The sequence below is a fragment of the Culex pipiens genome, chromosome 3, assembly GCF_016801865.2.
Source record: "Culex pipiens pallens isolate TS chromosome 3, TS_CPP_V2, whole genome shotgun sequence".
Lineage (NCBI taxonomy): Eukaryota > Metazoa > Arthropoda > Insecta > Diptera > Culicidae > Culex > Culex pipiens.
Genome location: NC_068939.1, coordinates 33,102,653 through 33,129,662, shown reverse-complemented (window position 1 = coordinate 33,129,662; position 27,010 = coordinate 33,102,653). Strand labels below are relative to the sequence as shown.

Below are 27,010 nucleotides of genomic sequence, written 5' to 3'. Positions count from 1 at the left end.
TCAGACGGATTAAAAAAAAAATCAAAAAATTAAAATTTAAGAATAAAGACCGATTTTGTATAGAATTGCTCGAAAATCGATTTCGTGTCTTTGGAAAATTTGTAGACAACGCGCTAAAAATCATTCTTTTAGTCATGGACATCCAAATTGTTTAAATCTTACTCTTACTTTAAATTGATTTTGCTATCGACTACGTGTTTTGATAAATTTAAAAAGATTAAGCTAAAATTTATTTATTATTTTACATTTTTTTCAGTTGTTTAAATAGGCAATTATCTACGATTTAAGATTTATGATCCAACTTTTGGTTGGAGATATTACCTCAAAATAAATACAAAAAAAAAAGTTAATTTTTCAATCTTTTCAATATCTTTGAAATTATTAACACTGGGACGCCCAACGCATGTCCCACGGATGCCAAAGCCTCCCTAAAACGTTGGAACGGTAACTTCAACTCACAGGTTTTCGGGCTTGTCTCCGCGGATTTTCGGGCGATTTTTTTTTTTATTAGAGCAAACAAAAGTTGGAACGACGTTTTTGATCGCATAAATTACAGATTTGATCATATCGAGTTCTGCAAAGTTTAAGGATCATCTAGACATCCTTATAATTCACTCAAAAAAATGGCCCGAGAACCAGCGAGTTGAAAGTACCGTTCCATCTTTTTTAATGAATTTTATTTATGTTGATCTTGACGGCATTGTATTGAAATTTATTTCACATATTGATATTGGCATTTGAAAATTAAGTGACTCTTTAAAACTTAAATTATTTTAATGTGTCTATATATTTGAGTGGTTTTATCTCAAATATGAAGTTGAGGGTATAGTATATTTTCTCAGCTTAAAGAAAAACTAATATTTTAGGAAAGGACACCTTTGGCCGCTATTTTTTATCTTCAAATTAATTGAGAAACAAAAACAATGTTTGCTTGAAGCTCGTTTTTTTTCTCTAAAAATCTAAAATGTTTGCCCATGTTTCTCTTTGGCTCAATAGATGGTCCCTATTAACATAAAAAAATACCTACAACTTTGACGATGGATAGTAAACGTGTATTTTATGAAATGTTATGTAATATAACAATCCGAATTGTGTAACCCATGAAAAAATGAATATATTTTATATCAAAATATTCATCAAATTTTTTGGTGAATCTTAAAGTATGTATCGTTCGTTTTTTCGTTACCAGTTGTTTTTTAATGTTAGACGTTTCACTTGCAAATGAGGTAGTGAAACTGAAATTTTGCGCGATAATCCTGAAATTGGGGTTTTTGATTTCTTTGAACTTAAAAAAATATTGCATGAGAGAGGAGATACAAGATATCTTGAGTTTGTTTTAAGTTTCAAAAGGAAATCTTTCGATTAAGATTCTTCGATCACTTATAGGACCAGCTACGGTAATTAGCTAAGATCTGAGATTTTGATTTTTTTTTTCGCAGAGAATCATTTTTAGACACTTCATTTATAATACATATTTAGTTTTTTGCCTTGTTACGAAAATCTTATAAAATTGTCAGCGATATTTATTTTTTAAGTTGTTCCAAAATAGAACTATCGAAGACTACATCTACTTTCAATGCAAATTTGCAAGCACATTTTTAGCTACTTGATACCATCAACAAAAAAAATGAAATTGTGTTTGCATTTTAGTACGCATTTTTTAGGGTATATTAACTTTGGATACTGTCTCTTTATTTTTTAACAGCTTTTAAACTTTTGCAAAACGTAGTTACATGAGTATTTAAAAGTGTACATTCAATTACAGGCTCAAAGTATTGATATATACATAATTCAATATTGAATTGGAAAATATTATGACATTGAAATATAAGTAATAATTTTAAACACAATAATTGTATGGTTTTGAAGTGTAACAAAAATGTATGCATATAAGTAAATTCAAAGCGCGTATTTTTTTGTTTTTTTTTTTAAGAAAAGATTTTTTTATAAAGGCCACGTGGTAAGCCGTCGACCCCCCCCCCCCCATGGCTTTTCATGGTTTTTTTCGGTCGGATTTCGGACCCCCTCCCCCCCCTAAGGAGACCACGTGGTTTATGCACGACCCCTTAGACAATCATCACATCACATGGCGAAAATCCAGTCTGCAATCCGCTAAAATCACCGTCTCCTAGCGAAGCGAAGGTGGTTGGTGCCTTCTTCTAATTTGTAGAGTGATTACAATCCCCTAACGTGTCCACATGGTTTATGGATCTCCCCTAACGTGATCTCAGCACCTAAGAGGTCCTAATAAAAATAATCAAAATAAAAAAAAACAGACTTTCTACAGACTTTTTGTCAAGATTATACAGACACCGCCTTTCAGGAAAAGGCTTTTTTCGTGGCGATCAGACGGGACCATTTGAGGTTATGTAGATTCAGACCAATTTTTAAACTGCTTGTAATTTTAGTTAGGTAAGTCAGATCTTGAAAATTCTTAATCCACAAGAAAGGTCTTCTCATATGCTTTCTAAAAATATATAACATGTGAGGGTTTCATGAAAAAGCAACCCTTTTTACCATAATTTTAAAAAATCTGTGTTTGTCTGTGCATCACAAAATTTCTGGACACAACTTCAAAAGTCTGTGAAACACAGACAAATCTGTGTACCTGGCATCCCTGATTTTGAACTTAAAATTCTTCCTACACGTTTAGTAAAGAAGAATGAACAAAAGGTATTGTACTTTTATAAAAAGAAGTCCGCACTCTCAATGATCAAAAGAACAGATTTAATTTTCAACTCTCAAAGAAAAATACTGTTCAAATAAAAGGTTTACTATTATTTAATACAATAGTTTTTGCATTTTTCATTTCCATTTTTTTTATTTAACTTCATAAAGATAATAAAAAAGTAATTGATAGGGGGCTGCGAACCATGCTTTCCATCACTGTTCCGCCGGCATTTTTGAGTTCTACGTGCCCTGTTGAAACTTTGTCTGCGTCTGCAGCGTAAACTACACGCCCGCTGGCTGTCAAACGAAATTTCCACCCAATGCACGCTCATGTGGAATGGGTTACAATATCGTCATTGGAGCATAAATATTTTAGGTTGGAATATTCTAATAATAACAGTAGTTTTTTTGAAACGGTCCAATAAACCAAATTTCCAGGTTTTGAATATTGGGTGTTTTTGAAACCGCCTTGAGTCAGGGGTATTAAAAAACACCCAGAAAGCATAAACTGAAAATTTGGTTAGTTGGACCCGAGAATTAGTATTTGATATTTTATTAACATGATTAAAATAAAAAAAATCTGGAGCAACATTTGAAAAGGGCGTATAAGCATTTTGACAGCTAGAACTATTTATCAATTTCCTAGGCAACAGGTAACTATTCAACAAAACCCGCAACGTTAAAAGATAGCTGGCAAGGCCAGATATTGTTTAACACATCGAGAATCTGAGAATAGTTCCAGCTACCAAAATGCTTATCCGCCCTTTTCTCGTGTTGCTCCAGAAATATTTTTATTTCTGTCTAATTCTAGGTCTAATTAGGTACATACTAAGGTACTAACTGTTTTGTTTGGTTGGGTTGCAGAAAGATTTAATGAGATATCTAGGGCAAAATTTGAAAGGGGCGGTACGATATTGCTCTTACGGCTTTTCGTCCCATTCACACGCGTGTAACGAGGGAATGATGGAAAGAGAGGAATCACAAATCCGAATAAATAATTTCAAGATTGTTCATGAGTAAACCGAAAACGCGATCAAAAATTAAAGTGGAAGAATAAGGCTGCTTATTTAATTTTCGGTGTACAGGCCGCTGCGTGTAATGAAAGGCCGTTAGAGAGCAATCTCGTACCGCTCCATTCCGAGTAAATTTTGTGTCCATCCAAAGTGATTTCTGACCAACTCCTCCCAACCGTGCGCGACGTAAACAACACCCATCTGTCAACGCCACACGCACGACGCAACCACAACACAAGCACGCGAATGAGCTCATCACGCGCTGTGTTGTTATTTTCGTTCCCGTCCGCGTCAGTATTGGTGTGCGCTGCTCCCCCACATTCTGTTCCGCGGTGATTCTGAAGGAACCTGTCCTAGAGCGGTGTGTCCTAGTCGCTCTCACTAGCAACAGCAAAACAGACGTCCTTGCGGTGAGATTTTCGTCCTCAATTTCTTTTTCTCTCTCTCTCTCGCGTGTGTCCTCTCCTGGTGCGCGCTGCGGTGAGTGTTGAATTCCGAACTTGGGACTCGGAACGTTCGCTTTGATTCCTGGCAGGTCAGTCTTCTGGTGGAATCGGGACCCGCGTGAGCTGTTTATCGTCCGGAACCGTGTTCGACTGTCCGTTTGGTGTGTGTGTGTTTGTGTGTGCCGTCCCAGCCTAGGATTCCCCTCCGTTGGGTTAGCAGCCCCCTGCTCTGAGGTCGTCCCACTTGGCGTTTGGGGAATATTACGGTTTTATTTAGGAAGGAATAGAAGAACCTGCTGCAGGGGCGAAAAATTCCGACGCGTGTGCGTGTGAGCTCGCTTAGACGGCAAAAGGTGTGTGCTGTTGTTTGGCCCACGACGGGTTCGATGAGCTGGAGCTTGTGGCAGAACCTGTTTGACGAATTCTCGGGGCAGATTTACTGAATGGAATTCGGTGCGGCGGTGAAGATCTTCAAGTGATTCAGGAAGAGAGAAGAATTGCGTATTTCCCCGTTTGAAATTTCGCTTCGCTGAACGGGAACCGCATTCTGGGAGAAAGTAGGTATTCTGGCTAAGAATTTCCTCTAGAGGTGAAAGTGCGGTGAATTTCGCGAGAGCGCGAGCAGAGAATCGCGGCGAGAAGCCTCGTGTCCTCATCCCCGTCCCAGTGCCAGTGGCGACGGTGTGGCCAGCCAGAGTGCGAGCTCAAGTGTGTGTGTTTTTTTCTAGCTTTTCCTCGAAAATAATCACAAAAGTGTGAGTCAAGTGTTAAAGTTTAAAGCAGTGTCGACGAAAATGTCTCCCGGCGTGGCCCACATCCGACTGTCGGCGGCCCAGGTGCTGCTCCGGCTGGACCTGTCTGGCGCCTGTGGATTGAAAACATTCGCGGCCAGCTTCCACCAGCTGAGTCGGCCGCAGCAGCGGTTTGTTCCACGAAAGCAGCAGCAGCAGCTTGGTTTTAGCGTTACAACTGCGGTGAGTAGAGAACTCGCACACCATGCGTTGCGATGGCTTTGTGTGGGTGTGCCGGGACCGGGCGAGAGAATTATTTTAAGGCCACAATAACAACGATGCATGTGAATGGAAGGAAGTCATTGATAGTGACTGTAGCGGAGGGTTCGTTTAAAATTAGCGGATTGTTGTGTCAACAGGGTCATTTGCAGTCGCAGAACCTTATCATGACTGTGAGATTGAAAGAAATACCCAACCAGTGACGATTTTTAACTCGCGAGGAATTTCCTAATGAATCGCGATGCGAAGCTGGCAGCCGACAGTAACAGCTGTTGTTGGTGGCCACGGCGGTGTGATTCAAGAATGATCCGATGAAGTCACTGTTGTGCGATGATAGTTCGTGTAGCGATAATTGATTGGTGATGTCATGAGTATGTATGATGAAAACAGTAAATGATCGGAAGAATCAATACCTATAGTACCATTATTGCTAGAAAAAAAAACGACGCCGACATTTCGACATTTTCTGGTTTCTTACAAACTCTGAAAGTACTCCTAATAAGCTTTCCGCCAAAACTGGCGAAAACTTTTTACAAAAATACACACAACAGATTTCAAAATATTTTTTTCAAGTAAAAGGAAGAAGCTACGCTTGTGCTTGAACCACCTCCTACTTTGTGATGTAAACAAAGTGGGGTCATTCGAAAATCACGTTACGCAATCTCTCTTTTCATCCCCCAGGTGTTCATATCAAGGGAATGATGCAAGGAGAAGAATCTTGAATCCTCATAACTTATTTCAAGATTGTTCAAATGAACACCAAAGACGCGACCAAAAATTTAAATGCAAAAATAAGGCTTTTACCTACTTCATTCAAATATTTGTGTACAGGACGCCGAATTATTGAATCATTTTCAGGCGTAAACACAATTTGCAGCCCAAAATCAGTAATTGAAATGAACTTAAATATTTTTGTTTCAAATTTTCTTCGCATGATTTGTGAGCACCTATTCCAAAAACCAGGATTGTTTATTTTTGGTCTTTGGTCTGACTGACAATTTGAAAATAAACAATTTTAAATTGTTTTTCGCCCATTTTCAAGAACAAAAATGTTTTTTTTGACAAGCTCTACAATTGTCTACAAGGGCCCAAAAATGTACAAAATGTTCTAGATGCTGTAAAAAAGAAACAAGTTTTTAACGAAATATTTCAGGCAGAGGCGACTCGTGCCCGAATGTAGTACCTGTTCAATGTTATTTTTTTAAATTCTTTATTATAGAGTTTTTCAGCCGGAGGCTGGTTCAACTCTTTTGGATGATTTGACTTCGTGCTTGAAGTCGACCCGGTTACAATGTTGTTTTTAATAAATATTGATTATAATAATAGATCGTAGTAAATTTTTGAATCTTAATGTTAAAAAATGTTTTTGAAGCTTTTTTCTTTCCAATGGCTTTTATTTTTATGTTTTATTATTTTTATACTATTATAATTTTCTGTTTATGCAAATAATTAATTACACTTATGATTAAGACTTTTTTATCTCGTTAAAATGTATTTTTAAGACTTAATCATTAGCGTGGCGAATGTGGAAAAATAGAGCAATCGCTCTGCCATCCTTATCGAAATTCAAGGGAAGTTATTGAACATTGTACTAAAATTCAAAACTCTTCATCAGGATGTTCAGAAAAAATACCACATCCTTCACAAAGGAAAACTGTTTGTTGGGCTTTTTAAGGCCCAACTAATATTGAGCTAACTTGGTTACTATTTAAAAATTCAATTGACATTTTACTTTATACTTTTTAGAACCAGGTCGTATCGCTTTTGATCCTTTGTCAAATTTTTAGAGAATTGAATTTACTCACTGTTATGTCCTCATGGTTTTGGAATTTAATTTCTGAATAAAAAGAAGAGCTTCTTCTGATGTTAAAAACAAAACTATATTGACATGAATCCGAGATAATGAAAATATTTGTTTTTAGCATCAGTGAAAAAAAAGTTTTCAGAACAAATTCATGCTACAATATATGATAATAATATATTCAACTAGAGTGAACCGGACCAACAGTCTGAATAAACACAGTCGTTTTTGGAGCATTTAATGGCATCAAATCTTGCACTTTTTAGGACTGCATCCGCTTTAAATACAATCATCCTGAAAATAAAATAACGATCATGGTTGAATCTACGATCATAATTCTTCTCATGTGTCCTGAGTCTGGAAAAAACACAGTACTTTTTTGTTTCAATTATTTCAACTATCAATCACACTATCTAAACTTAACATTACATCACTTTCCAGTAGAGCAAGAATCCACTAGTTACCAAGAAGATCGAAGAGGTTCAACGCGCGCAGTTGAACATTCCAGTTTTAAAACAAGCCATCACCAGTCTGCGCAAAACAGCCTGATGCCTAAAAGTGCGCCAAATATAGAGCAATATCTGTGGTGCTCTCGCGCTCTCTCATTTATTCATGCTCTCAACGTGCTGTCAACGCGCTGGCTTGTTTACCTTTTGCAAGCAGCTCCCTGCAGAGCTGAGCGAGCTAAGTCAGCTGGGGCCTGGGGGTGGCATTTCGCTCTCTCCCAAAAATGCTGTCAGTTCACGCTCTCAGATTGAACCAGATTTACCAACACATCGATAATGCCGCTGCGTATGAATAGGAAGCTCTTTACATGTGTTGATTTTTTTCCGTATGGAGATTTTTTCCCAGACGTTCAGAGGGTCGGTGTGAACGCGACGAGCATTTACGCGTGGCCCGCCAGGCTGGCTCGCTTTAGTATTGGTGGGTTGTAAAGAGAGGTAAAGAGTAAAGGGTGGCGGGCCAATGCTTTTTTGGTGCATGCAGCGCTGCTGAACATAGGACGTCGATTTTGTTAACGTATATTCAAACAAAAATTGTAATTGTATGTTGCTGGTTGAAAAAGCACCGCGGTACTTAAATAAAAAAAAATATTCGCATGAAATCGGCTACCTGTTCAATGAACAGGTTGAACAGGTGGACGAGTCGCCTCTGATTTCAGGAATAAATTTAATTATTTTGTTGGTTCCTGAAATACCTAATTCAGCTAAATTTGTTTCTTCTTTTACAAACACTAGATCATTTTGTACATTTTGGGTCCTTCTAAACAATTGTAGAGTTTGTCAAAATGAACATTTTTGTTCTTGAAAAACGAATTTTGGTCAATTCTATCAAAAGTTATGGCAAAAAACGATTTAAAAATGCTCAGTTTCAATTTGAGATTAAATGAGTTAAACAAAAAAGACCTCCGAGATATTTTTAGAAAATGTACTCTTGAATGTGTACTTTCAAATGCTTCTAAGAGCGAGGTCAAACTTTTTCACCTTTTCCAGTTATTCACATTTCAAAATGGCGTCTTTTTAGTCGTATTTTGGCTATAACTTTCCTACAACTTTTCTGAAGACATCAAGGTGCTATCTCGTCGTCCCACAAAATTAAAAATTCTGAACCACCTTAATGTTCACCAAACCAAAAGATGCCCCAATTGACCCTGATTATTTTTTCGAATACAACAAAGCTCTAAATCTTAACGTGCTATCAATTTTGTCACGCTAGATTTCGGTTTCGGATCACTGTGCAAATATAAGGCATAATGTTCATTTTTAAAATTTTAATTAATTTTTTTATTTGAATTATTTTGTAAAATCGCAAAATGGGAATTTTGCAGTGAATTGCCTCTCCCCTCCCCCGGGACAGAATGCACTCCCTGCCTTTCTTGGTATTGGGAAGAATTTTTCGAGAAAAAAATCATAAAAATTGGAAGCCTAACGTTGCTGGAAAAATTTGAGCATAATATTTGAGTATAAAAAAAGTTATTAGCAAAATATTAAAATTTTGTGTTTTCTTCTAAAAGCATTTATTAATATTGTAAGTGTTGATAAATAGTTTTTGCCAAAATCTAGATGAGTCCAAAAATATTTAAAAAAAATATTTTTAATTAAATTTTCTGCAAAAAGCGTGATCGGGGCAAAATGCACCGCTGTGATGCTCCGTTGTAAAAACAGTGGTGTCATCTAGTGGTGCCTAGTGAAAACTGCTTGAGCCCGGTGCATTTTGCCCCAAAGTTGGGGTGCATATTGCCCTGCATGGTTATTTGAAATGAATCAAAAATGTTTTTTGAAATTTGATATTATCGATCTATTTTGAGGTTTTTAAAGACTTTTTTTCACATGCATGACGAAGAATTTTAGTTGTTTTGGAACCATTCATTCTCACTACCAGGGTCGCTAAAAAATCACATCGCGCGATCAATGAGTGAAGGTATACACACACAGTAAGCGCCACTGTTCTCAAGAAAAACAACGCGTTGCTAGTCCCGCTGTGTAACCAAGAAGGAACTCACACCAAAGCGATCGTTCACAATCATCCACTGGGTGGATCTCACCCGATTCGCGTCGTCAAGGGGTTTGTTTATTTGGGACCGCAACGAATCTTGAATCGCGAGCGGAGAGCGATTTCCAAAAATCGCGACTTGTAACAATCCATGATTGTTACAAGAGACGATTTTGGTGTTTAAGGGCAGGACCACGATTATACGGTTTTATTGAGAATAATTGTATTGAATATTTAATGTTTTCTAGAACGATTAGTTTTAATATGAACGATTATAATAAATGAATTTAATAGATTACTTATTTCTGGAGTGTGTTAAACTCATTGAAACTGCATGGGCACGTTGAATGCGTTTCCGTTTGTTTCAGCTCAAAGAACGTGTTCGTGTTTGTGTGTTAATGCAGTTAAATTTGAAGTAAAGGTTGAACAAAGTTGCACAAGCTGTTAACTGCATAAAAATGCGTGATGTGGTGAAACGCTTTCGACAAGAATTACCTCCCAACAAAAGAGCAACGGGTTTTTTTTTGTACCGTAAAACGGGGTGACTTTGATAGCCGGGGTGACTTTGATAGGTTTGCGATTTTTCCGCAAAATGAAGAATACAATTAAAATACGTACGGAATTGTTTAGAATCATTCTGACCGTGGTAGAAAAGTGTTCAAAGAACCTCAAAAAGAACTTTTCATGAAATTTTGAAAAGTTTAAAAAGTTAGTAAACTAAAGTTAAGAAAATGGTGATGAAACTCATAATTTTAAACTTCTCAAAGTGTCCTGATTTTCTCAATGAACATGATTTTGAATCGGAAAACGGAATGCATTTTCGGATTTTTTGGACAATTTTCCACTAGGAGAAGGTAAAATAAGTTTGTAAATAATAAATAATATGTGTTTTTGAAACACAATTTAAAAAAAAACTTCATATTTATAGGCAATTTCAGTTGAACAAATTTCATGTAAAATGTTAAAACTTGCGATTAGTGCTTCGAATTGCAATATAAATCGATAATTTTATAAACAAAACTAGTATTTGCAAATTTCAGGCAAAATTCCGACTTTTTAACAATTTTACCTAAAATTTATATTTATTTTGTTAAAAAGCTTATAAACTTTGTTAAATAAATATAAACATTGATTTTTTTCTTAAAAACAATATCAGCAACTTCAGTAATGGTACATTCAACGTACAGATAAAGTTTAAACATCCTAAATATGATTTTAACAAGAAAAACTCTGACTATCAAAGTCACCCCGGAATTTAAACTAAGAATTTTTAACGTAACTTTTATTCTAATCACTATTGAAAAAACTTTTTTTCCACAATAGTGCATGGACTTTGTGTGGCCTACCCCAGCACATGTTTTAAAAATAATAATGTTGAGTAAAACCTTACCTGTTGGAAAATATTCCAAAAACCAATTGAAATCCATAATGCTATAACTTTTCAGTTTTATTTAACCCTAACCCTGTATTGTGGGTCTCGTGGCGCAGGGGTAGCGGCTTCGGCTGCCGATCCCGATGATGCTATGAGACGCGGGTTCGATTCCCGCCTTATCCACTGAGCTTCTATCGGATGGTGAAGTAAAACGTCGGTCCCGGTTTCTCCTGTCTCGTCAGAGGCGCTGGAGCAGAAATCCCACGTTAGAGGAAGGCCATGCCCCGGGGGGCGTAGTGCCAATAGTTTCGTTTTTTCCAGTATCTCTAGTTTTCAAACGATTGGCATTAATGCCAAGTTTCGACATATTTTAGGGAAATATGAGTATTCCTTCTCAATTACTTCTCTTCGTAAAAAGTAGTTTGATTTATTTTTTGAAAAACTTTTTTCATTTAGAAATTGCGGGACAAATGTAAGGAATCAGGAAGTAAATGATTCGTTTCATTCTTATAAGATACTGTATACTGTAGGGACCATTCACAAACCACGTGGACACCTGAATGTCAATCCCCTTAACCCTCTATTGCATTTTTTTTGAAAAAGGTTATTTTGAGCAACCTTTGTTCTACGAAAAACTTTACTTCACTTGTTTTATGTTTTTCTTGTTTCCTTTTTTAAGTTTTTTAACACTGGAACGCCCAACGCATGCCCAACTTAAGCGGACGCCCAAGCCTCCCAGAAAAGGTGGAACGGTAACTTCAACTCGCTGGTTCTCGGGCATTACTCAACCAATCGGGACAATTCTTGTTTCCAGTGATTTGTAAGAATGTCTAGATGATCCTGAAATTTTGCAGAACTTGATTTGAACAAATCTGTAATTTCTGCGACCGAAAACATCGTTCCACCTTTTTTAAAACAACTGCCGCCGTGGAATCTTTGGCGAATTTTTTTTACACGCGAAAAAAAAAAGTTGGAACGATGTTTTTGATCGCAAAATATACAGATTTGATCAAATTAAGTTCTGCAAAGTTCTAGAATCATCTAGACATCCTAACAAATCACTGGAAAGAAGAATCATCTTGATTGGTTGAGTTATGCCCGAGAACCATTGAGTTGAAGTTACCGTTCCATTTTTTTTGAAGCCTTGGGCGTTGGAATGTTAATTAGCATTTATCTTGTTTAGTTAATGTTTGTTTTTGATAGTATTTGGCCTATTAAAAAAATCTTAAATAATTTGTAAATAAAACCTAAAATACAACTTGAATGTGAGGAAGGCACCAACCACCTTAAGGTGGATTAAGTAACGTTTTTAAATACAATTTTTGAAAAAAAATAGTTACAATAATCTGGAAACAATCATAAATATTTTTTTTTAAGTTTAGCGTATTTAGATAATTTGGGTTTATTCTGAAAATAAGTTTTTTTAATATTTTTATATCTGTTTTAGTACAAAGAGTAATTTTAACTTTGAGTGTAGATTTGCATCAAATGGTCACAACTTTAAACTTCGTCTTTTTGATAAATTGATATGTACGATACTGAGAATAGTTTAAATGTCTCTAATTTAACAACAATGCTAGGGTTCAAATATTTGGGAAGGGGATTTTTAAAGATCGTTTTGGAAATCTTTAAAGCAATAAGTTGTTTTTGGTGAAATATATACTGTACCATGCCATGAAATTTGTGAAGAAATTATTAAATATGGCCAATATGCAGCTTCAAAGGAGAGGGCTGCACGGACACTTTTTTGATACTCTGTATTTCAAATCACACCGCAAATTGTCGTAAAAGAGCCGACTTATATCCGAATTTACTGGACTAACTATCCCAAAAGTCGCTGGTTCGAATTAAAGCGCAGGAATTCGGCTTCATCTCCCCGAACCATACTTACACACTTAGGTGACCCGGGTGTGAAAGTCTGTATCAAAATACAAGATGCTAGCCATTGGTACTATAAGTGGTCATGACCACGAGCCACGAGGTTTGTAGGCTTCCGAAAGGCTAACATGTGCTATAAAATACACCCTGTACACTGAATTCGTTCCTTGGTGCTGTTTAAAAGTTATCTTTTCTCGCCTTTTTCAAGAATATTGCATAAAAATCGTGAGGTTTTTTTATATGTCCTGTAAACAAGCAAACCAATTTCTTATAGAAGCTTTCAAAAGAAACATTGAAACTCTTGCTAGAATTGCATTGCGTAAGCAAGCAAAAAGAAAACACGTGGCGCGCAAATCACAGTAACCAATGAGGAAATTCGCGCCGACAAGACCACCCCGGCGCTCACTGGGTTCCACCTTCAGTGATTGCTAGGAAAAGAAATCGGTAGCGCTCTCTGTGCGACAGCAAAAGTTGAGTCGCGGGTTGTTACAAGAGACGACTCGAGAGAGTCATGAGGGTTTTCTCTCTCGAGATAAAAAATAAACTTTCAGTCAGAGGTTGTTACGATCGCAGATTGTTACAACCCATGATTGTCGCTGAATCAGCTCTTGTTCGCGCTCCATGCACCCCTGCTCACTACTCAACAAATAAATTCGCACTGCATTAAAACTCAAATCGCGTACAATTTGCCTAAACTCGCTTATTAGCATATGGCGTCCGTCACACACAATTCTAGCTCTGTTCAAAGAGTTGTCACGTTTATGGTGGCAAACGAACACATAGCAGTTTTCACCACCGTAACAAGCCACATTACTACCACACGAAAAAAAAACTCTGCGATAAGCAGTTGCTCTCACTAGCCTAGCTTTTGCTGTTTACCCACGAAAGATAAGTTCAGTACAGGATAAAATAGAAATAAAAAAAGAAAAATAAACTCGAGAGAGGGAAGAGAGAACCGTTCGCAGATTTTTTTTTCTTTTCGAGCGAGAAAGGAATTTTTCGCGTTGCAGATAAGAGAAGAAGCTGGCGCGCGTGTGACAACTGTCAAAAAAAAAAAAAACAAAGAACCGGCCCCCGCCATAATCCACCTTTGCGTGGCGCTTTTCTGTGATGTTTCGTGAAAAGGGAAAGCCAGACATGGTTCTTGTCACGCCTCACCACCACCATCGTGCTCCTCTTTTTATTAGAGGCTGGATAGGTGGTTTATTCCTTCTTTTTCCTCTCACTCCTTACTCTCTCTTTGTCAAGTTGTAATCTTCTGCTAAAAGAAATGTCACCTACTAAATGGAGGTAGGAATATCGTACACACTTGCGATGGATTAACCCTGAACTGACGAATCACAACAAAAGAGATTCTTCTTTTACAATTGTAATTTCTTGTCAGGGTAAAGGGCAAGGTCGAGGATGAATGAATATGTATAATATATGTATATTGTATATCCAAGATGATTCCAGTGTGAAAGCAATTTAAAGGAAAACTAAGGTTGTCCGTGTTGAATAATGAAAAATAAATTATTGCATAAAATTTTAAGTCCAAATGTTACAATTGAATGTGAGAGGCCATTGCAAAATTTATTTATTGAAAACTTACTTAAATTGCATTTTTTCTAAAAAAAAAATTGAAAAATAATAAGTTGTACAATTGATTGTAAATAACATATGGAACATTCCATGTCAACTGAGTACACTTTTGGACTCGACTTTCACCGATTTTTTTGACGATCTTCTAAAAAACTTTTGTTTCTTTTAATCATAACTTTGCAACTATTCGATAATAATAAAATTTAAACCCTTAAGTTCCCCCGTATATTATATTTTAACGTACGTTTTTAGTATTAAAATTCAGTTTTAACTAATTTCTTTTATTTTTATTTTTTCTATTTTATCACCATCGTGTTCCCCGGACAATTTTACATAAAAATCAATCTGTGTGTGTGTGTGTGGGCAACCAACCAAACGGGACCACGCGGTCGCTTCTTACAAATTGAGTTGTTTCCATGTATTTTTAGATCTACATTCTATACATTTAAAAACTCGCATAGGCATTTGGAAGGTGTTAGCTCTGCCAAGCTTCGGTGACCCATTTCTACGCTGGCTAGCCGAGCGCGAGGTACTTCAGCTTTATCGACAAGCTCCGCCCTGAAGAACGTTTGGACCAATCGAATTCAAACGTTATTTAGAACTTCCGAACCCTTGTCAAATGGACAAGGACCCAGCGCGTATATAGTTGATAGTAACAGTATTCGTAATTCCAATCATAGCTCACCAAGTCGCGATGGCCTAGTGGTTAGTATTTTTGCTTACCAATCCAAAGGACGGGGGATCGAACCCCGACTCGAGCGACTTTGATGTTTCGTTCATGTTCAGAGTTTCAAGATTTATATTTCCTATACTTTCTCGTTGGGAGCAGATGGGAATCGAACCCAGGGCCATTCGCTTACAAAGCGAACACCGTAACCAGTCAGTCACGGCCGCTCCTATTTAACATAAAAATCAATGTGAACCTCAAACTAAAATGAACTATTGGCGAGATACAGCGATTTTACTGAAAAAAAAGTTTGATTTTGCGCAGCACTCTGTCCTATGAATTCAAATCCGAAATAAGTTTCTCACATATAAAAACCGAACTATGCGGGATTCATCCCTTTTTGTTGAAAAGCACACCATGTACTTCCAAGTGCTGCGCAAAATCAAACTTTTTTCAGTAAAATCGCTGTATCTCGCCAATAGTTCATTTTAGTTTGAGGTTTACATTGATTATTATGTAAAATTGTCCGGGGAACACGATGGTGATAAAATAGAAAAAATAAAAATATAAGGAATTGGTCAAAACTGAATTTTAATACTTGGAATGTTAAAATATATTATACGGGGGCACTTAAGGGTTAAATTTTTTTTTATCGAATTCCTTGGACAACTTTCTATAAAATGCAACCACTAGAAAGTCTTTTGCTCGAAAAGTTGCAAAAATTATTAAAGACTTTAAAATTACATTGCACATACCAGATAAGTAGGGTGTCCAATAGAGTGTAACAAAAATGACTTTTTGGCGGGCATTCAAGGGTTTGTTCCGGTGGGCATACTAAGCCCAAATCCAAAATATGAGCTTGATTGGACGTAACAGGAGCTGGCGCTCCGCCCTTCAATTTTAAATGGGATTTAACCCGTAAAAAAAGATTTTTTCAAAAATGTCACTTTTTGAGGCATTTTGGCCACCAATGCGTTTACCAAAAACATCACTGGCGTGTAGGCCAGATCCTTGCGCATCTTTTGGTATATATAACATTGACATTTAGAGCACCCTGGAGCTCGGTACAGGCCTTCAAAGTTTGGCATTTTTTCGAAAAATCGGCCCCGGCAAAATCAGATGGCGTCTAGGGCGTCGCGAAGCGCGACGCATATCTTTTTTGCCGGGACCGATTTTTCAAAAAAATGCCAAACTATGAAGGCCTGTACCGAGCTCTAGGGTGCTCTAAATGTCAATGTTATATATACCAAAAGATGCGCAAGGATCTGGCCTACACGCCAGTGATGTTTTTGGTAAACGCATTGGTGGCCAAAATGCCTCAAAAAGTGACATTTTTGAAAAAATCTTTTTTTACGGGTTAAATCCCATTTAAAATTGAAGGGCGGAGCGCCAGCTCCTGTTACGTCCAATCAAGCTCATATTTTGGATTTGGGCTTAGTATGCCCACCGGAACAAACCCTTGAATGCCCGCCAAAAAGTCATTTTTGTTACATCCTAGTGTCCAATTTTCCCGGGTTTTGAATTTCCCGGGAAAAGGGGAAAATATTTTTTAAATTTCGGGAATTCCTACGTTTTCATTAAATTTGATATGTTTTTTTAGCTTGCAATCAATACAATAACAGCAGTTTTTTAGTAAGTTTAATAAATATTTAAAATTGTTGTTTTTTGTTCTTTGTTGTGCTTTGGATTTCTGATGAATTATAATTGTTTACCCAATGTGATTCAAATTATTTCAGATTAATAATCATTAAATTCTTATTAATATATTTCTTTCATTTTTTTTAAATGTAAACAAAAGCTGAAAAAATGATTGAAAATATTAAAAAATTACAAGAATTGAAAACAAATAAAGCGATACCAAAACTGTAAAAATAAAGAAAATTTTAAAATTTCATGTTTTATATATAGAAAAATCAGGACTGCAGTCTTAATTGGTACAGGATATTTTAGAGCAATAAATTTTGAAAATCAGTATACTTAATAATTAAAAAAATATCAAAACATTATGAGCAATTCTCTGAGATTTCGGTCATTCGATTTTTTTATGTATTTTTTAATCCGGCTGAAACTTTTTTGGTGCCTTCGGTATGCCCAAAGAAGCCATTTTGCATCATTAGTTTGTCCATTTAATTTTCCATACAAATTTGGCAGCTGTCCATACAAAAATGATATGTGAAAATTCAAAAATCTGTATCTTTTGAAGGAATTTTTTGATCGATTTGGTGTCTTCGGCAAAGTTGTAGGTATGGATATGGACTACACTGAAAAAAAATGATACACGGTAAAAAAAAATTTGGTGATTTTTAATTTAACTTTTTGTCACTAAAACTTGATTTGCAAAAAACACTATTTTTATTTTTTTTATTTTTTGATATGTTTTAGAGGACATAAAATGCCAACTTTCAGAAATTTCCAGAATGGGCAAAAAATCTTTGACCGAGTTATGACTTTTTGAATCAATACAGATTTTTTCAAAAAATCGAAATATTGGTCGCAAAAATTTTTCAACTTAATTTTTCGATGTAAAATCGATTTTGCAATCAAAAAGTACTTTAGTAAATTTTTGATAAAGTGCACCGTTTCCAAGTTATAACCATTTTTAGGTAACTTTTTTGAAAATAGTCGCAGTTTTTCATTTTTTAAAAATAGTGCCCACTATTGATAAAAATATTTTTGAAAAGCTGAGAAAATTCTCTATATTTTGCTTTTATGGACTTTGTTGATACGACCCTTAGTTGCTGAGATATAGCCATGCAAAGGTTTAAAAACAGAAAAATTGATGTTTTCTAAATCTCACCCAAACAACCCACCATTTTCTAATGTCGATATCTCAGCAACTATAGGTCCGATTTACATGTTAAAACATGAAACATTCGTAAAATTTTCCGATCTTTTCGAAAAAAATATTTTCAAAAATTTAAAATCAAGACTAACATTTCAATAGGGCCAAACATTCAATATTACGCCAATTTGAAATGTTAGTCTTGATTTAAATTTTTTGAAAATATTTTTTTCGAAAAAACCGGAAAATTTCACGAATGTGACCAATATTTCGATTTTTTGAAAAAAATTGTATTGATTCAAAAAATCATAACCCGGTCTAAGATTTTTTGCCCATTCTGGAAATTTCTGAAAAGTTGGCATTTGATGTCCTCTAAAACATATCAAAAAATAAAAAAAATAAAAATAGTGTTTTTTTGCAAATCAAGTTTGAGTGACAAAAAGTGGAATTAAAAATCACCAAATTTTTTTTACCGTGTATCATTTTTTTTCAGTGTAGTCCATATTCATACAACTTTGCCAAAGACACCAAATCGATCAAAAAATTCCTTCAAAAGATACAGATTTTTGAATTTTCACATATCATTTTTGTATGGACAGCTGCCAAATTTGTATGGAAAATTATATGGACAAACTTATGATGCAAAATGGCTTCTTTGGGCATACCGAAGGCACCAAAAAAGTTTCAGCCGGATTAAAAAATACAAAAATTAAAATTAAAGAAAAAAAAAACCGATTCCGTAGAGAACTGCTCTTATGCAAAGAATATTGGCTTGAATAGCTATCTTAATTCGTTACTATTGTCCGAATTTGCTTCAGGTGCCGATTTTTGATGAAAAATAAATTAATTTGATTTTTTGAGCTTAAAATTATCAATAAACGTAAGTATTTAAAAATAAATAAAATTTTATAAAAAATATTTATAGCGCTAGGCATTTTGCGGATCTATAAACTTAAATTTTTAAAATTGTCCCTTAAAAGCCAAATTTATGTTGATAAATGTCGAATACAAATTTGTTAATGCTTCAAAATTCTTATTGATTACTAAGTATTCAACTGATCATCTATTTCCACAACCAAATCTGAGTTTCCAGATCATTTTTTTTCAATTTCGGGAATTCCCGGGACAAAGTATAAAAAATCCCGGGACTCGGCAATTCCCGGTTTAGGGAAAATCCCGGGATTTTTGTCCCGGGAATTCCCGGAATGGACGCACTACAGATAAGGATTCTAGTTTTTTCTAAAACGTCTAAAAACATTGGATTTTTTTTGCATCTTATTCCTCACCGGTTGAGAAACACTGTTCTAGGTGTTACCTTATTAGTTTGCAATTTCCGACTAACGATATCTCAGAAACAATTGGCCTTATTTTCAATGTCAGATAAATTAAACATTTGTAAAATTTGCTGATCTTTTAATTAAAAATGACTTTGAAATCAAGCTTTCCAAAAAGTTTGTTGATTGTGAGTGTTGTAAAAACATTGTTTCGATTTGTATGATTTGCCATTTAATTTATTTAAACACTTTCAATCTCCCATCTAATGCTGTCCTTTACCGATGGATCTGAATATCCTTCAAATAAACAAATAAACCAAAACAAATAATTTAATCCTTCCTCCCAGATGAAATGCCTTCCCAAACACACCAGAAAATCCAATTAGCACATATTTTGTCTGATGAGTGTTTGCTAAATGTGAATGTCTGTGTTCCCAGCAAAACCAGAAACCCAGACCGACGACTTATAATCATAATTAAATCGAACAATAAACACCGCGGGAATGTCACCACGTGTTCGACATTTTCGGCGGGCGAAGATAAGACGCAAAAAGGGAAAAATCCGCTGTTTTTTTATTGTTGTATGCTCAGGGAGTAAGTGAACCTTAGTGCTTTGATATTGCCGAACAGATGCCGCCACCTCGGTCCTGTGAGAAATGTCACTTCTTGTCTGATTGTCTTTCATAATTGTGATTTATTTATTTTACTTTTGCTCGTAACTGAATTTACTCAAAGTTCCGAATAAACGAACAACTTTCCCTCACAATTTCAAGTTTCATTTTCGGGCAGCCAGGTGAAAATGCCAAAACATGTAACGCCATATAGTTTTGCGGCGGGTTGGAAAATGTTCTGACGGCATCACCGTCGTTACACTCTCTGGAGCACACATTCCGGGCTCAATCCGGGGAAGGCGAAAAGGCAAGTTTCGGTTGGCCCCCGGGTAATACACACGCCACGTGCCTGTCGCTAACATCTTTCGGTGGTTTTCCGGAATGGCGAGCCGTGTTTAACAGAGTGTGTAACACCATGTCTGTGTTTTGCATTCAGAACGGGGAATGATTGGATGGTTTGGTTTTTTTTGGGAGGGAATAAGTTAGATATTGTATCTTTATCTTAAAATTGAATTTAACAAAATTCGACATTAGTTTGCTGGAAAATTATTCATTTTAAGCCGCTTTGGTCGTGTTTAAATTATGCTGGATAATCTGGAGTGTTCCTTGAAATTTACTAAAACCAAGTACACCAACGAGTAGAGCAACTTTTTGTGAACATTTCTGTTTATTTTCACTTTTATTCAAAATTATGCTATTCCTTTTACAAGCATTTAGAAAATATATTTCCCAAATGTATTCTAATCAGTCGAGTGCTTTGGGCCACGCCCATTTTCCTATTTTCAGCTTAGTTCTTTTTTTCCTTCTGGCACTCTTTTGGGTCTGCTTAGTGCTGCCAAAATTGATGAAATTTTAAACAAACACTCCCGAAAAGTAGCATTTATAGAGAAAATTTCCTGGCATCACTGGCTCACTCCAACAGGCGCTGCTGGTGGTGTTGGTGACCACCCTTTGTTCTTTATTTGCCTCTCGCTCGGTTTTCTTCAGCCTTCGATTGGAATGGGTCGTCAAAAGTGAAACGTCAAAAGACTTGGCGCGTTTGTTTTTTTTGATGGCGCTTGCTAATTATTTACATGTTTCGGGATTATTTTTCAAGTGAGTGACTAACTAATGTGCAAAAGAACATGTTGCCGGTAGTTGGAAGCAATTTTATATCTTAAGCGCTTTGAAATCGTTAGCGCAAGTGAAAAGATATTGATGGCGACTTTCGTTAAGCAGTTAACCTCTGATCTTGCCTGTGGATGTTTGTGCCACCAAAATGATGAGAAATGGTCTCGCAAAATAGAAATTATGATCAAAAGTTCATTACATTTGATCTTTTTGGCCAGTAAATGGCATACATTTGGGTGCTTACTTGCGGCGGTCCCGGGCAGACGGTAAAACTAAAATTCATGCCATTTCAATAACAAATACTGTTAAAATAACAGAAAGTTTTATGGAATCTTCTTGAAAAATCCATTTTTGCATAAGTGTTTCATAACAGTTTATGTTATCATAACAAAATTAGTTATTGGTCTCATATTGGTTGAAAGCCAAAACAACTTGGGAATAACATTTTTTGTTATGGAAGAATAACTTCAACTGTTATTGGGATGATCGGATTAGTTGTTAAAATAACAAAAAATAATAACAAAGATTTGTTCCAAGAATAACGACAAATGTTATTGGTCTGTTATTACAATAACAATCCAATAGAGCAATTCTCTACGAAATCGGTATTTTTTCTTAAATTTTAATTTTTGTATTTTTTATTCCGACTGAAACTTTTTTGGTGCCTTCGGTATGCCCAAAGAAGCCATTTTGCATCATTAGTCTGTCCATATAATTTTCCATACAAATTTGGCAGCTGACCATACAAAAATGATCAAATTCAAAAATCTGTATCTTTTGAAGAATTTTTTTCATTGATTTAAGGTCTTTGGCAAAGTTGTAGGTATGGATATGGACTACACTGAAAAAAATGATACACGGTAAAAAAAATTTGGTGATTTTTTATTAAACTTTTTGTCACTAAAACTTGATTTGCAAAAAAACACTATTTTTATTTTTTTAGTTTTTTTATATGTTTTAGAGAACATCAAATGCCAACTTTTCAGAAACTTTCAGGTTGTGCAAAAAATCTTTGAGCGAGTTATAAATTTTTGAATCAATACTGATTTTTTCAAAAAATCGATAAATTGGTCGCAAAATTTTTCAACTTCATTTTTCGATGTAAAATCAAATTTGCAATCAAAAATTACGTTAGCCAAACATTCAATATTACGCTTTTTTTTAAATATTAGTCTTGGTTTAAAAATTTTGAAAATAACATTGAAAATCGGACCATTAGTTGCTGAGATATCGACTTTAGAAAATGGTGTGTTGTTTGGGTGGGACTTAGAAAACATCCTTTGAATGGCAATATCTTAGCAACTAAGGGTCGTATCAACAAAGTTCAAAAAAGCAAAATATAGAGAATTTTCTCAGCTTTCAACAATATTTTTTTCAAAGGTGGGCAAACATGTGCACTTATTCAAAAAATGAAAAACTTCGACTATTTTCAAAAAAGTCACCTAAAAATGGATTTAACTTGACAACGGTGCACTTTATCAAAATTTCACTAAAGTACTTTTTGATTGCAAATTTGATTTTACATCGAAAAATGAAGTTGAAAAATTTTTGCGACCAATTTTTCGATTTTTTGAAAAAATCAGTATTGATTCAAAAATTCATAACTCGCTCAAAGATTTTTTGCACAACCTGGAAATTTCTGAAAAGTTGGCATTTGATGTTCTCTAAAACATATAAAAAAAATAAAAAAATAAAAACCCGGGCAGACGTTAATAACATAATTAATAATATTTCAATAACAAATCCTGTTAAAATAACAAAAAGTGTTATTATTTTATCCTGAAGTTCAACTTCAAGAAGAAAAAAATAATAACAGTTTCTGATAAAATAACAAAATTTGGTATTGAAGTGATATTATTTTGAAAATGTTTAATAACACGCTAATAAGAGGAAATGTTATACATTTCAAAAACTCTCCTAATAACAATATTGGTTATTCGTTCGGTATACTGACTTAGAAATAAAATTACCATAAATCGCACAAATGGAAAAGTTTCTAAGTGCCCATAACACAATCTGTTATTATTTTTTTCTTTTGTTAAATATGTTTAGATCTTTGGGATAATTTTGTCTAATTTTGTCGGGGTCATTATTTTGGCCATGAAATGGGGACCTTAAGCTAAAATTATTTTAAAAAGTTGAAATTTTGGAAGTTGATTTTTTTTATTATTTGATATACCCCCTAAGGGACTTTGCTAAAATTGGCTAGAACTGTGGGATAATTTTGATCAATTTCGGCCGGATCATTATTTTGGCCATGAAATGGGGTCCTTAAGCTTAAACTATTCTGAAAAGTTTAAATTTTGAAAGTTGTTTTTTTTTAATTATTTGATATACCCCCAAAAAAACTTTGTTTAAAATGGTTAGAACTATGGGATAATTTTGACCAATTTCGTCGGGGTCATTATTTTGGCCATGAAATGGGGTCCTTAAGCCAAAATTATTCGAAAAAGTTGAAATTTTGAAATTTAATTTTTTAAAATATTTGATATATCCCCTAAGGGATTTTACTAAAATTGGCTAGAACTATGAAATAATTTTGACCAGTTTCATCGGGGTCATTTATTTCACCATGAAATGGGGTTTCAAGCTAAAATTAATCCGATAAAATTAACCTTTTAGAGTTTTTTTTTTTTAAATTTTGTTATGTTCCCTAACGGAATTGATTTATTTATTGAGAATTTTTGAAGTGTGAATAACAAAAACTGTTATTATTTTCACAGAGCCAGGAAGTCGGAGCTGACGTTGAAGTTCGAGCAGGAGTGAGACCTCGGAGACTGCATCGGATTCAGCAAATTTTCAGCAACTTTTACTTGGAGTCGGAATCTGTGAAGTCGTGTATTTTTGGAGAGCTGAAGTCGTCGTTGACGTCATATCCTGCATCCAGAGTCGGAATTGTCTTCAAAGTATGGATTCAAAGTCACTTGGAGGTATCCGACTCTGCAGCCCTGACTAGTACAGAGGAGTTATGGCAACTGCAGGTTTAGTTGCATATTACAACTAAACCAAAACAATAACTTTTTTTGTTATGGAGACATACCAATTCAATAACATTTTTTGTTATTATGATGCTCCACCTCTCCGCACTAAATAACAAATCTTGGTATTCCTTCATGATTCCTTCTGTGTTATTGGTTTGTTATTGCAATAACAACATAATAACAGTTTAAGTTATTCTTCGAACAAATCTTTGTTATTGATTTTTGTTATTTTAACAACTAATCCGATCATCCCAATAACATATTTCGATCTTCTCACAATATCAAAAACTGATCTTCCCAAGTTATTTCCGTCTGCTCGGGATAGTGTTTTTTTGCAAATCAAGTTTTAGTGACAAAAAGTTAAATAAAAAATCACCAAAATTATTTTCACCGTGTATCATTTTTTCCAGCGTAGTCCATATCCATACCTACAACTTTGGCGAAGACACCAAATCGATCAAAAAATTCCTTCAAAAGATAAAGATTTTTGAATTTTCATACATCATTTTTGTATGGCCAGCTGCCTAATTTGTATGGAAAAATATATGGACAATCCAATGATGCAAAATGGCTTCTTTGGGCATACCGAAGGCACCAAAAAAGTTTCAGTCGGATTAAAAAATACAAAAAAAAAAATCGAATGACCGAAATCTGAGAGAACTGCTCATAATTAAAATGAGTAAATAAAACATTACTCGCTAAGAGTACTCAACATTTTTACATCGACACCCGCAGCACGTCATTAAAACCAAAAACATTGATGGCATCTCTAAAGTCAAACTTTTGCCGGCATGTTGCGTCCAATCCGTCGACCAGAATTCATATCCTACAAAACGACGACCGAGGAAAACCCAGCATAAACGTTAAAATAGACAAATTATCAACTTTTTTGCTGCTGTTGCTTCTAACATCTGGGACCACCACCCGAGTTGGGTTTTTACTGCTTAATTGCAGAGTTTCCACTCGGTACACACCACCGCCGTGGATCGTGAAAAACTCACTGCGTGAACAAGTTGAAAATGAAAAACAAAGTCGCAAAATGTTTGGTTCTCGCATTTGAATAAAAAAAAAACAGGACAAGAAATTCTCAGAATCTGCGACGGTGCGTCGTGGCGTTTATTTTTAACCAATCTCCTCTGACTACTAGCGCACAGACTTCAGAAACCAATGAAGAAAAAAACGCACGAATTTGTACTTCCCTTTCTCTGTCTTGTTTTGTTTGATTTCACACCAACATTGACTAAAATTACAACTTTTTTGGTTTGTCAGAGTGTTGGTCAATCTGATGACCGGAAAAAAAATTCAAAAAAAATTGTGGCTTCATATTTATTCAAAGACTTTTTTTATCAAGAAAATATTTAAAGTAAACCTTTGGGCAGCCCAGGGTTAACCTCCCACCTCGACCTGGTGCCTGGAGTGAAGGTCACGTGGGGTCATGTCGGTGGCAATTTGCAGGACCAAACGGCGGCTCTCGCTCGCTGTGTAGTGTAGCGTATATATCGGTCACGTCCAGTGATTCGACCCAATCTGATTAGGATGAGTCACGCGACAGCACGTGACATCATTCGTTCATTAGGAACTCATCTGGCTGAACTCTGGGGGTAAACTGATGTCAAAACAGAAACTGATGGAAAGTTGATAAAAATAGAAATATTCTCCAAATTAAACTTTAGTTATTTAATGCAAAATGCTCAAAAAATAAGTCAAAGTTAAAAAAATATCGTGAACTTTTGCAGTTGATAATAGATAAGAGATTTCCGAGCAGACGGAAATAACTTGGAATTATTTTTTTTTTGATATTTGAACATACTAGGCCAATAACATTTTATGTTATTTATAACAAGATTTGTTATCCGTCGCTTTGATTTTTTGTTATTGGATTGTTATTGTAATTACAGACTAATAACATTTTTAGTATTCTTTAAACAAATCTTTGTTTCAATTTTTTGTTATTTTTACAACTAATCCGATCATCCCAATAACAGTTGCAGGTATTCTTCCATAACAAAAAATGTTATTCAAAAGTTGTTTTGGCTTTCAACCAATATGAGACCAATAACTAATTTTGTCATGATAACATAAACTGTTATTAAACACTTATGCAAAAATGGATTTTTCAAGAAGATTCCATAACACTTTCTGTTATTTTAACAGTATTTGTTATTGAAATGGCACGAATTTTGGTATTACCGTCTGCCCGAGTCTATAAAAATTGCAATAAAAATACTTAGTTCAAGCCATACTCAACTTTGAGTACCCGGGCAGACAGTAATAACAAAATTCATGCTATTTCAATAACAAATATTGTTAAAATAACTAAATGATGATCGGATTAGTTGTTAAAATAAAAAAAATAATAACTAAGATTTGTTCGAAAAATAACCAAAAATGTTATCAGTCTGTTATTACAATAACGAATAACAAATCTTGTTATAAATAACATAAAATGTTATTGGTTTAGTATTTTCTAATATCAATAAATGTTATTCCAAAGTTATTACCGTCTGCTCGGGATACTGCATTTGATCGGACAAAATAATTAAATAAGGATTAATTTTTCAATTCGTATCTATTCATCTATTCATCTATTTAAAATATAAAAAAAAATAAAAAATATCTTAAAAACTTTATTTAATCCAATTTGCCAAATTGATCCAATAAAAAAAAAATGGTGGCCATGTTTGGTCATTGATTTTTTGTTATTTTAACTTTTTTGAAATCCAAGATTTTAAATTTTTCGAAAGATTTTTTGGTAAAAAGCAAAATAAAACTTTATTAAAATTTTAATACAAAAAATCTTTCGAAATATTAAAAATCTTGGATTTCAAAAAAGTTTAAATAAGAAAGGTTTTAGATTTTTCATGTCTATAGATTTTGACGATTCATAAATTTTTAGATGTGTTGTATTGAAAGTTTTCTAGATTTTTAGTTATTTTCTTTAGATTTTTAGGTTTAAAAGATCTTTTTTTTAGGATTTTAAGGTTTAAGATTGTTGGATTTTGAGTATTCCAGATTTTTAGATTTGAGTTTTATTTGTATTTTTATGATTTTTCAGATTTTTTCATGATTTTTATAATTTTTTATGTTTTTTTACGGTTTTAATGATTTTAATGATCTTTATTATTTATACTTTTTATAGTTTTTATGATTTGTCTGGATACTTATGATTTTTATGAGTTTTATAATTTTTATGATTTTTTTAATTTTTTTAGATTTTTATGATTTTTATGTTTTTTTTAGATTTTTAATGATTTTTATGATTTTTATGATTTTTATGATTTTTATGATTTTTATGATTTTTATGATTCTTATGATTTTTAA

General features: G+C 34.5%; 1 protein-coding gene across 4 annotated transcripts in view; it reads left to right on the top strand.

Annotated features, from left to right (window-relative positions):
• Positions 1 to 3,936: 3,936 nt before the first annotated feature.
• The window catches only part of LOC120430271 (calcium uniporter protein, mitochondrial), a 252,751-nt gene continuing 229,677 nt past the window's right edge, over positions 3,937 to 27,010 (top strand). Inside the window, exons 1-2 of one of the 4 annotated variants that reach the window (XM_039595400.2) lie at positions 3,937 to 4,093; positions 4,858 to 5,103. In XM_039595400.2, coding sequence (XP_039451334.1) covers positions 4,924 to 5,103 — 180 coding nt within the window. In that variant the 5' untranslated portion in view covers positions 3,937 to 4,093; positions 4,858 to 4,923. Of the gene's footprint in view, positions 4,687 to 4,857; positions 5,104 to 27,010 lie in introns of all 4 variants that reach the window. The other 3 variants (XM_039595403.2, XM_039595393.2, XM_039595385.2) reach the window with 3 other exon arrangements.